Source organism: Carlito syrichta, unplaced genomic scaffold, assembly GCF_000164805.1.
Source record: "Carlito syrichta isolate Samal-C Ts95f unplaced genomic scaffold, Tarsius_syrichta-2.0.1 Scaffold301530, whole genome shotgun sequence".
Taxonomy (NCBI): domain Eukaryota; kingdom Metazoa; phylum Chordata; class Mammalia; order Primates; family Tarsiidae; genus Carlito; species Carlito syrichta.
This window is the reverse complement of record NW_007245626.1, coordinates 106,434-118,123: the sequence shown is the minus strand read 5'-3', so window position 1 is coordinate 118,123 and position 11,690 is coordinate 106,434. Positions and strand designations below refer to the sequence as shown.

At 49.0% G+C, this 11,690-nt stretch overlaps 2 protein-coding genes across 2 annotated transcripts; one reads left to right on the top strand and one right to left on the bottom strand.

Annotated features, from left to right (window-relative positions):
* The first annotated feature begins 4,156 nt into the window (after positions 1-4,156).
* TMEM140 (transmembrane protein 140) lies at positions 4,157-6,127 on the top strand. Its single transcript, XM_008054803.2, has one exon. The coding sequence runs from the start codon at positions 5,092-5,094 to the stop codon at positions 5,644-5,646; it is 555 nt and encodes a 184-aa protein (XP_008052994.1). The 5' UTR covers positions 4,157-5,091; the 3' UTR covers positions 5,647-6,127.
* A 508-nt stretch (positions 6,128-6,635) lies between these two features.
* Positions 6,636-11,450, bottom strand: CUNH7orf49 (chromosome unknown C7orf49 homolog). The gene is made up of 5 exons (XM_008054802.1): positions 11,174-11,450; positions 10,015-10,288; positions 8,919-8,994; positions 7,389-7,633; positions 6,636-6,963 (listed from the first exon to the last, which is right to left on the bottom strand). The coding sequence occupies exons 2-5, from the start codon at positions 10,149-10,151 to the stop codon at positions 6,954-6,956; spliced, it is 468 nt and encodes a 155-aa protein (XP_008052993.1). The 5' UTR covers positions 10,152-10,288; positions 11,174-11,450; the 3' UTR covers positions 6,636-6,953.
* Between the last annotated feature and the right edge of the window lie 240 nt (positions 11,451-11,690).

Here is an 11,690-nt window from a genome sequence, read left to right as displayed (position 1 = left end):
GCAGCCTCCCACTCCTGGACCTAGGCCATCCTTCCACCTTAGCCTCCTGAGTAGCTGGGACTACAGGTGTGCACCACTATGCCAGGCTAATTTTTTTATTTTTTGTAAAATGAGGTCTTACTATGTTGCCCAGGCTGGTCTCCAACTCCTGGGCTCAAGCAATCCTCTCGCCCAACCTCCCAAAGTGGTGGGATTACAGGTGTGAGGTATCACACCAGCCCATATATTTCATTTTGATTCTTCAACTTAAGAGAGCAAGCAGCGCTTCAGTCATCTGAAGCAAAAAGGCAAGTGTCAAAAGCAAGAAATACAAGCCTTCAAGTGCTCCTTATAGGCAAGGAGCAGCTCTCCCTCAGCAGGAGGGGTTCATCTTCAGAGCCAGGGCTGGAATGCAAACCTAAGTTGGGAAGTTCTTGGTTCACCCTGTTTCTCTGCCCATTGAGCTCCCGTCCCAGCTCGCAAACAGCCAGAAGGAGCTTAATCCAACAATCTACCAGAATCCTAATTGTTCCTCACTCATACTCTCATGAAAGCTTCACCCTCTTAATATGAACCTAACAAGAACATAATTTAGAACTAAATGATAGAATGTTTGTGTCTCTTAGCCACCATCGCATTTTCCTTTATCAGCACGAACATTTTAGAGATGCTTAAACAAACAAAAAAAGCCGCCTCAAATTAATCTGAGGCATATTTTCCTTCTGTTTCCCTAGTTGGGAACTTGCTTCCCTTCTGAACAGAAATCATCTCCCTCCTAAGGCCCAGCTCACACTGTGGCTCGCAAGTGGCAACGGTCAAGCCCACACACTGACCTGGAGTCTAAATCTGTGTGTTGGTCCAGGCGACCTAGTGCAGCTAAAGGATTACACTTTACCATGACAATTATATAGCAAAAGGTTAACAGCCTCTCTATATAAAGGATTCACACAGTGAAAAACTAAAACTCAAAATGATTTTTAAAAAACAAAATAACTGATAGAACTTCACAAAAGAAGAAATACAGTCAACAAGACTTGAAAATGTTAAACTTTACTAATTATGAAAGAAAGTAACAATCACAATTTGTAACTATTAAAGATTAAAAGACTCAAGAATATGCAATATTAGAGAGGATGACATGAGACAAGTATTTTCTTAAATTGCTGGTAGTAGGATAAACTGATTCACAAACATATTCATCATAGCATTTATACTACTACAAAATAATGTTATAAAGCATAATATATACCAAAAAACTATAAACCATGATACAGCTATATGTAGCTATGTTAAAACAGTGTTTAGGAAACATTTCTAGTTCATGGTATAATGATGTCTGCAAAGTGGGATACAAACATATATATTTATGTGATCCCAACTACACAAAAACAAAACAGAATTATAGAAAGAAATGTGCTGTTAAGAGAGGTTATTTCTATTACTTGAAGTTATAATCTTTAGTCTTTTCTCTACACTTTCATGTATTTTCCAGTTTTCTGTGATCAGCCTGGTGTTAATTACAAACAGGAAAAATTTCATCTAAAAATGGCCACAGTGACTCAGCAGTTTCCCCTTCTGACCTCTGAAGGAAATACTGGCTTATCATTAAAGAAAATTTAAAAGCTCATTGTAGTGAGAGTGTGACTACCAGGATTGTTGAAAACAAAAACCAACAAAACAACAACAAAAAAAGGCAGGCCTTTGGGGCAGCAAAAAAAGATCCATATGCTGTCACTGCGAAGCTTCTCCGTACACAAGTTCCTGAAGTCTACCCATATTTCCAACAGGATGCATGGAGGGTCATCTCAGCACTGTGCTGAGTAGGGATGAGACATAAAACCCAGCCCTCGCTCAAGCAGCTCTGCTGTCCTAAGATGTGTAACTAAGATACACATGTGAAAAAACTCAAGGAGACAATGGCACCTTCATTCACTCTGAAGAAAAAGACAGCTGCTACCAAAACAGCAAAATAGATGAAGATTGTCCCTCAGAGAGATTACATTCTGGTGGAGCATACATTCTAATTTATGGCCAAACCACAGTGTGGGCTGAAGGAGCCCACGGATGCTTGAGTGGCCGTGGCAGGATTTGGAGAAGCAGAAAAGAGGGCAGGACTTGAGGAGCTGAAGAGTGGAGGGTGGGCAGACGGGACTGGGCACAGCCTGAGAGGTCTGTCTGTGCAAAGCAAGCGTGGAAGCTGGGCCCTACAAGAACTTAGGAGAACTGCAAGTTTAAGCCCAAACTGTACCAGTCGGTGGAGAGCCTCAGGCACTGAGCTTAGCTGCTGGGACTGAATATGAGGCGAGATGAAGAAAAGGCAAACCAGGGACAGCTCCAGTCTTCTTGGCTTTAGTTTTATTCTGTTGTACACTTCATTTTTTTTTTTTTAATTGAGTTGGAGTCTCCATCGCCCAGACTGGAGTGTAGTGGCACGCTCACAGCCACCCCAGCGTCAACCTGCTTGGCTCAGGTGACCCTTCCGCCTCCGCTTTCCAAATAGCTGGAACTACAGGCATGCACTACCATGCCCGGCTAATTTTTTGATTTATTGTAGAGACGCGGTCCAAGTTGCCCAGGCTGGTCTCGAACCCCTGGGCTCAGGCAATCCTCTTGCATAGGCCTCCCCAAATGCTGGGACTCTTTATTTAAAACCACCGAAAGGCCAGTTGAGAGAAATGCAGAAGTCAAAACAAAGGCTCCCTTGTGCTGGCAGGAGCAGCTGTGAGGTGGCTAATGTAATCTCCCCTCTGAGAAGTCTCATTCATTTTTGAAATTGAGCCCTGTTTTCAAGGTAAAAATGCTTAATAATAATAATTTTTTGAACCCAAGTGTAACAGGATTCAAGCAAAGGCACCCCCAACTCCCATCTCAGGGAGGCAAGTCAAACCTTATTTCCTACAGCACAAACTAGGGTTCCTATCCTGGAAATCCATTCCACATTCTAACATACTAAACCCATTAAAAACACAGATGTAGGGTTTTACGAACATTTGTTAAATATCCAAAACCATCCAAAATATGTTCCTGTTAGGGATTTTTTCCATACCTCAGGCTCAGCTGGGTAAAACGCCTTATCATCCAGGTTAATAACACATGGCCTAAAGCTACCTTTTTAATCACGGATAAAGCATCATTGCTCTAAGAGTCTTCCAGCTTCGTTCACACCAGGGTCTTCATCCTCTGAGCCCGCACAACAGTGCCACAGGGGTCAGCAGCCAGGGCGTCGCTGGCATGGCCCCTCACTTCACCTCTAAGTGCCTCCACCCTACTCCTCTGGAGCTGAAGCCATGGGCAGAACTGGGTAAACTGCCCAGTGCTGATGGGGCTGGCCAGTGGCATCCCAGGGGCGGGGGTGGCAGCACAGGCTCAGGCCTCTTTGTCTAAACAGACCCATCGCCATCTGCCAGCCCACCCAAGTCTCTGCCAAAGGAGTCACTGGTAAATCTTTATTCTCATTTTTGGCGCACACTTGAGTCCTCTGAATAGAGCCGCTCCCTCTGTCCTTCCCATGTTCTTATATCCCATTTGGCCCCCTTCTGTTCTTGTAGAATAAGCACAGTGGATGGAAGCAGACAGACCTTACAGTCAGCTCTGGAAAAGAGGGCACTTCCCTGAAGCAGTCCTTTCAGAAGGTGGTCATCAGGGCTGTGTAGCCTACAGGTTCCTCCGCAGGGCTACTGCTCACTTTGTTGCTGGACACCACCTGGCTCCTAGCTTGGGCTCCCAGGAGACCACTTGGTATCATGACGGCGCCTTGTGCCTCACAAGCCTGCAGCACTGTGTTCCTATTCAGTTCTGGGTGTAAATGGCTGTTCTATCACTTATTGGAAATAGACAAACGTAAAGGATAGTGTGCACACCACTGTTTTAGAGGCAAATTGGATGAAGCCTTTCTGATCTAAAAAGTAGTGGGTTTTTTTTTCTAACGATAAGTGTAATGAAATGGGCACTGATACAACTTCGAGGGACTATAATTAACAAGTTTTCTTTAGGTAAGTTTGGCACATTTGGTAAAATCACTATTTCTACCCTTGACACAGTGATTGCATTTAAAGATATCCCAAATAAGACTCATACAAGTATCTTCACTATCACTTATAAGGGTGAAAAATGGAAATGATTTGTCTAATAATGGTGTAATGGATAATTCTATGAGCTATTATGCAGCCATTAATCATGTTTTTGAAGAATATTTAAGTTTTGAAAAATGTTCACAATATCCAGCGAAAAAAGCATTATGTTCAATGTTACAACTATTTAAAAATGCAGCAGCACATAAGAAAAAACACTGGTAGAATATTAGTAATGGTTCTATGTATGTGGTAGGATAAAATGTTTTTATATTTTTTTATTTTAAAAATATTTTCTAAGCTTTCTATAGTTAACATGCTACTGTTGAGAGGGGGAAATTGTAGACATTTTCAAAGTAATGAGTACTACAATGTGATTCCAACATCAGGTGACATCTTGTCTTGACCCAGTAATGAGTTCCCAAACCAGAACAGGTAAATTCCAGAGAGGACCTGATAGTGGTCCATGGTGTAGGCTCACAGTAGAATGAACTGCAGCGCTTCAAAAACATACCAGTGCCAGGGCCCATGCACAGAAGTTGTGTTCTGATTTGTGGCCCAGCAAATAGGTAGTTTTTACAGCTCCCCAGGTGGTTGTCATGGCAGCTGTGATGAAAACCATCCCCTTCAACTAACCTTCAGGTTCCCAGTAAGAGTGAGTTTTGCCCTTCACCTCAGTAAAAACTCCCTCAATAAGGACTTCAGCAACTCCCCAAATGTTTCCAATGACTCCTTGTACTGGGGCTGCAGCAAAGCCTCTGACCAGAGCACTTCAGACAAGATGTTAGCCAGTCTGCAAAGCTGCCTGGGAGAGACTTTTCCTTGTGACAGAGATGCAGATGACTTCTCATCCAGTGGGTCCTGACTGCATGTTACTCAGACTTCTTGTCTTTGATGGTAGGCAGCGTAGGCAGAAAGCTTGCCATGGATTTCTATGGCATGCCCAAGGGAGAACGTGAGCTTATGAAGACACGGGGCGAGAGGTAGCGCTGGACACTAACTGGTGTGACTTCCCTGTAGGTCCCCCTGCAAAGGCCAGGAGATGGCCTTTGCCAGGCCACAGCGGGACATTCTGCTGTTCCTGAGCATCATGGTCCTCACGGTCCTGGTTACCTCCTTGCTGTTCTACGCTCTTCTCTGGAAGGCTGGCAACCTCACTGACCTGCCCAACCTGAGGATCGGCTTTTACAACTTCTGCCTGTGGAACGAGGATGCCGTGTCCCTGCAGTGTTACCAGTTCCCTGAGCTGGAGGCCCTGGGTGTGCCTCGGGTTGGCCTGGCCCTGGCCAGGCTTGGCGTGTATGGGTCCCTGGTCCTCACCCTCTTTGTCCCCCTGCCTCTCATCCTGGCCCAGTGCAACAGCAACATGGGAGAGTGGCGGCTGGCAGTGGGCTTCCTGGCCACATCTACTGTGCTGCTGGCCAGTGGCCTGTGTCTTTTCCTCTCCTACGTTTGGAAGTGGGTCAGGCTCTCCCTTCTGGGGCCTGGGTTTCTAGCTCTGGGCAGCGCCCAGGCCTTACTCATCCTCTTGCTTATGGCCACAGTTATGTTCCCTCTGAGGGCCCAGGGGGACAAGAGCAAGCTTGAGTGTTGCTAGTCTGGTCTAGAGGCTTATGTGATGTCAAAGGTCTAGCGCCAACTGTGCTTGGAGAAGGCGACGTGTCTTCTCACGCATTTCTCAGCTGATGCTGATCTCAAGCTCCAGCCAATGGAACCTTCCACAGAGCAGGGGGTCCCCAGTGTCAAGGAGGCTAAGGTAGCAAGGGCGGTGGGGCAACTGCAGCTTCTTAGTGTAGGTCTGTCTGTCCTTCAGAATTTGCAAGGCTACCCAAAACACCCTGGAACCACACAACTCATCGTCATGCCAATTCCTGCTTTAATTAATGGATTTGAGCAAATCTTACTCTAGCCTCCGGAGGGTGGGCAGGGAAGGATTCAAATCATGGGGCCAGACTTCCAGGTTGATTTGTCAGATGCCAAACTGGAACCCAGTGAAGGTTTATGGCAAAAAATGGGAACATTAAGAGACCAGCCTGGTCAACACAGTGAGACTTTGTCTCTACAAAAAAAAATTTTTTTAAATAGCTGGGCATGGTGGCATGCACCTGTAGTCCCAGCTACTCAGGAGACTGAGGGCGGGAGAATCACTTGAGCTCAGGAGACCAAGGCTGCAGTGAGCTATTGTCTTGCCTGCACTCCAGCCTTACTAACAGAGCAAGATCTCATCTCAAAAAAAATAAAAAGGAACTTTAGTGCCCTTCAGGGCCTGGTGAGCAAGCTTCTGCTCCTCCATCTGTGGGGAGCAGGCCAAAATGAGCCCTTGAGACTCTATTCCCAAAGGCCCAGGAGTGAACTCTGAGGGATTCAAAGAGAACACATGGCACACAGAGAAACCTTGGTGGTTTTGAAGGTTCCCCTAGACCTGAAGCCAGACAGAGCAGTCATCCGGCAAATCTTTCCTACCACGTGACCATGTGCCACCAAGTCCTTGGGTAGAAGGTGAACAGGCCCAGAAGGTTGAACATACGTGTGAATGCTGCATCCTTTTACTTCTCAACCTGAAACTGAGAAGGATATAAGCACAACTCATGTGTTGAGGAATTTATTTTTCAGCACCTAAAAAATTTATTAAAAAACCTGTTTGAAAATGATTTACTCATTTGATGCCTGTCCAAAGTCACAGTGAATAGAGGCAGAAACATGACTTCTGGTATGACTTCTCGTCCTCAGTGTCTCCTCTGGGCTCCTGTCCCTCTCTTGCTTTGTAGCTACCCAGGGACCAAGGTGGAGATTGCCAGGTAGAAGGAAGGTGGCAGCTAGGGGGAGGAGGCTGGCTTCCAGTCTGTGCCCGGTGAGCCTCAAGCTCCCAGACGGGACAGAGAACTGTGGGCAGATGGTCTGTCTTCAAGGCTGGCTGCAGGGTAAAAGTTCATTGACACTGCCTTGTGATGGAAACTATTAGGGGAAGATCGTGCTGACTAAACTACAGGAATTCCAGTGTTTCAATACTTTGAAAAGTATTACCACCAAATGACCTCAATTTCCCTGGAACCTGGTAACTGAATAAAATAGATAACTGGGTTCCAGACCCTCAGAGCTGGGAGAGGGCACTGTGCAGAGAGGAATTTTAATGGGAATTTGAGTCTTCCACACACTCAGGATAGCAGCCCCCAAGAGCCTCCTGGAGCTTCTGGCCTGAGGTGAGTCTGCCAGGCCCAGGAAGGCACAAAGCTGGGAGCACAGACAGCCCCACCCACACCCAGGGGCAGCTCCCAGCAGCCCCAGTGGAAGCCCAGCTGTCCTCCAGCTGCTCTCAGCAGTGAACAGTTTGTCCTTTACCTGAAAAATATCTCTCTGACGTATTTTAACAAATCCTCCTCCTCGGGACTTCTGCAGGCAGCGTTGGAATCCCTAGGTCCCGGGGAAGGGCTGAGGCCTGGGGCAGGCAGGCCTTTCCCACTGTCTACGTCCTCGCTGCTGCTTCCAGAACTTGTGTGAGGTGACATGGAACACGGTGGGGAGAGTGCTGGCGTATCAGCGCCCACCAGAGACAATGGCTCCCAGGGCTTTTCCTGTTTGCAGCTCTGCAGAGTAGAAGAGATGGCAAGCATATATGTGTATTTTATCTCCCGAACATGCTGGTTTGACTGTCAGTAGGACGAATCCAGAAGCAAACACAAAGCCAATGTGACCAGCCAGACTCTGCTCCCAAATTGTAGCACCCTACTCCTCCCCCAACCGTCTCTTCACAGCTCTTGAAGAAATCGGGACCAACCTGGAAGGCAAGCAGGCAGAGACATAGGGAATAGCTGAAAATGAAAAAAAGAAAAAGAAAGAAAGAAAGAAACTGATAGATGTCTGGTCGAGAGTAGTGGTTCATGCCTGTAATCTCAGCACTTTGGGAGGCTGAAGTGGAAGAATCGTGTGAGCCCAGGAGTTTGAGACCAGCCTATGCAACAAAGCGAGACCCTGTCTCTACAAAAAAAGAGAACTAGTCAGACATGGTGGCTCATGCCTGTAGTCCCAGCTACACAGAAGGCCAAGGCAGGAGGATTGCTTGAGCCTAGGAGTATGGTGAGCTGTGACTGTGCCACTGCACTCTAGCCTGGGGGGGTGGGAGGAGGGGGTAGTAAGTTCAGGACCAGGGAGAAGAGGACGGAAGAGAAGAGGGGAGGGGAGAGGAGGGATGGGAAGGAGGAGACAGGGAGAAGGAAAGAGAAGGGAAAAGAAAGGAAAAAGAAAATGAAAGTGTCTGGAAAGGCAAATGACAGACTGGAAGGAGTCCAGGACATAAAATCTGGGCGTGGGCCCATACTTAGTAGCTTGTTGGCTATGAAACTAAGTTAAAGTCCCAATCTCCGATTCTTGGGGAAAACAGTATCAGAAACAACAATTCCCCAGGGTTACTGTCAGGATTAAATGAGATCATACACAATCCCAAAGCCTCTGGTAAGCTATAAAGTTCTATACAACTCTTAAGTGGCGCGATTATTACTACTTCTGGAAGACAGGAAATTTCAGCAGCCTTCTGCTCAGGAAAGGGGCAACGGCTAGGAAGTCATCCACCCAACTGGGATCCTTTCTGAGAAAATAAGTAGGTAAATGCTCCGTGTCCCCTCTACATACAAACTAGAACAGAGGGCACGCTCTCCCTCACAACCCCGCACCCTCCCCAGGCATCTAGACTCAAAGGCACACCCTACAGGTACACCCCATGGTGGGAAGAGTGAGGCAGGGCAGCGCGAGGTCCCACGAGACAGCCGATGAAAGCGGCTATCTCTCTTGACATTGACCAAGGGTCTAGACTAGCTTCTGCCCAGGAAAAAAGTTTCTGGTCCTAAGAGTAAGAAGAGACAATGTTGACTTTACCTCAGTCAGGAGCCCAAGAGCAACCTCCACTATTTCTGCTTCATTCATGCAGTATACAGTCCTCACTGCAGGCAGCCTGAAACAGACACGTAGCCACAGGTGGGGACATAGGGCCTCAGGTCTCACGAAGAGGAAGAACGAGACAGCAAGAAGGTTTCATCCCCCAGCCTTCCTGCCAGGGGTGAGGGCACTTCTGAGCTGAGGAGCTTCCTCAGACACAGGTACTTCCTCATCCTTACAGCCCAGTAACTGGCATGGGGGTTCGTGGAGGCAACCCTGGGGGTCTTCTCACCCTCTGCCAGCACCCCCCAACAAGGAGCTGGAAACAGGGAATGAGGGCCAGCTCCTAAGGGTCAAACCCTGAAACACACAAAGGATGCAAGCAGGTAGGGGCCATCGGTACAGCACCAGACTAGAACATATCTGAATGTGGGACCATTTAGACGCAGCAGTCACAATGGGAGGGCTGAGTTAGGAAGCCTTAAAAAAGGAAGAGCTGAGAGAACAGCACCGAACAGCCGGTGCCCTACCCAGTTCAGTGGAAGGAGGTCCCTTCACTTAAGGCTGCAGCCTGGAGACCTGTCCCCGCAGTTACCATCAGCCAACTATCCACCCCCAGCTTCTGATCTCTGGCTGGTCCAGCAACCTGCTAATCATCTGTCAGTCCCTAAAGATCTATCCACAAGAGGAGCTGGCACTGTTAGGAGATGAAACTCTCTAGTCCACCAATCTTCTGTTACAATATCTGTTGCAACATCTGTTGCAAATGAAGAGACTGGCATTTTGGACATCTGGCATCTGAGCGCTTGGCTAATATGTAGAACGTACCCTTATTTCTGCCAAAAAACCAAGGGCCTGATGGTGGAGCACTCACCAACGCAGAGGCAGCAGCAGGCACCTGTGTGCCCATCTATGAGGAGACAGTTCACTCAGCCTCCCACCTGCAGCCTCTGTACCTCCTAAGAGCGCAAGAGATTGTCAGACTGAAATGCCCACCCGCCCTGCTACTCCACCCACACTGAAAGGCTCAGCCTGGGAGGCCCTGCCCGACACTTGTTGATTTTCCCCAGGAGTCCTCTGTCCAAGGTTGCCCCACCTTGCTGGTGCCATGGGCACCGCCGCCATTCTCCTCCTCTTGAAGGCCGCCACTGGCACTACTCTCTTCTCAGCCACCTGGGCTGTCATCCATGAGGGAAGGACTCTTTTTCTGTTTTCAGATTTTAAGGTTTCCATCTCTGTACTTTCTCACAAAGAGGAGTCACGACTCAAGCTTAACGAACCGCTTTTAATTCAGGAAAGCAAATCCCACTGTCTTATCACACAAAGAATTATCAGTCTCTTTGTCCTCAGTGGGAGCTGATCTTTAATCCCTACAAAGGAGAACAAAGTCCATCAGTCCAGTGAATTCCAATAAGCTAGAATACTTCAGGTCACCAACCAGTTACAGGACAACGCAGGGCATGACCCAGCAGGTGAGCAGGGCCCAGGAGGCTCGAACGGCTGTTGGCAGGTGTCAAGCAGGAGGTGTGGCAGTGGGCAGGGCGATGGGCTTGGGAGACAGAACCCTGGGACCTGCCCAGTGCCCCACACAGGCAGGCAGAGTTGAGGAGAGAGGCCTCCCCACAGCCTCTTGTGTCTCTTCTCCTCACCACTCCAAATGCCACTGTCCTCAGGGTGCCCAGCCATCCATCCAGCCTCCAAAATACCTCTCAAAGGTCACTCCCTCATCTGCCTGACTCCGGACTTCTCATTTCCTCTAGAGTGGCTCCATTACAAGAAACCCTGAAGCCATTTTATTCACAATAGCGTTTATTTGGCCCACATCATTCCTTTAATCTAAAGATACTTCTGACTGACCCAACTTTAACCAGCAGAGCGTAACTGTCAGGCTCCTGATTCCCAGAATCCAAACCTTCCCTTCTCCCCCGCAAAAGCTCCTGCCCTTACTTGACCTCTCCCCTACCAGGTTGTTCTGCCTCAGCCCTGCAGTCCTGATGCTCAATTCCCACCCAGAGAGAAGGGGCTGAGAGGGTCTAGGTGTCTACCTTCCACCGAGAAGACACACCAGAAGCTTCTGCCTGAAATCTCACTGAAGCAGAGGTCTGCCCAGAAAAAGGTGGTCAGCGGAGACTCGGATCCTCCTTTCTGAGTCGGACTTGATAATGTGCTGCTACTCAAAATGCCTGTCCGCAGACTTACACGTTAGCCCGCCTTCTTAACCTGCCCAGACAAAGGGCAGCCCTTTGCCAACATACCTTTATTTCTACCAAAATCCAGTGGTGATAGTCGTTCCTGCCAGGGAGCCCACAGTACTCGCGGTCTATGCGGACAGAGCTGTTCCCGACCCTGAGGTGCACATTAAGATCATCTCACAAACGAAACGCTGAAGCCAGGCTGGGCCGCACAAAGTCACAGAGTGGAATCGGCCATGCGACTCGCGGCAGCCCTGCACACGCCACACCCCGCTGCGCGGCCCTCGGGGCCAGGGCTCGCTCGGCCCCTTGCACAGCGCGCTCTCCGGAGCTCGGTGCTCGGCCCACCGGCCCGGGCCCCCTCCGCGGGCGAAAGGGAGCCGGGGACGGCGGAAGGGCGTCCTGGCGACGAGCCCGCCGCGCAGGCTGCTCCGGCCCGGGTCTCCACGGGCAGCCAGGCCGGGCCCACCGCCGGCGGCGCGCTTCCCGGGCCAACGCACCGGCTGCCCCACGCTACTTCCTGGTTTCCGTAGCGGAGCTGGGGCGGACCGCACCCCGCCCGGAACTTAGAGCCCCGCGC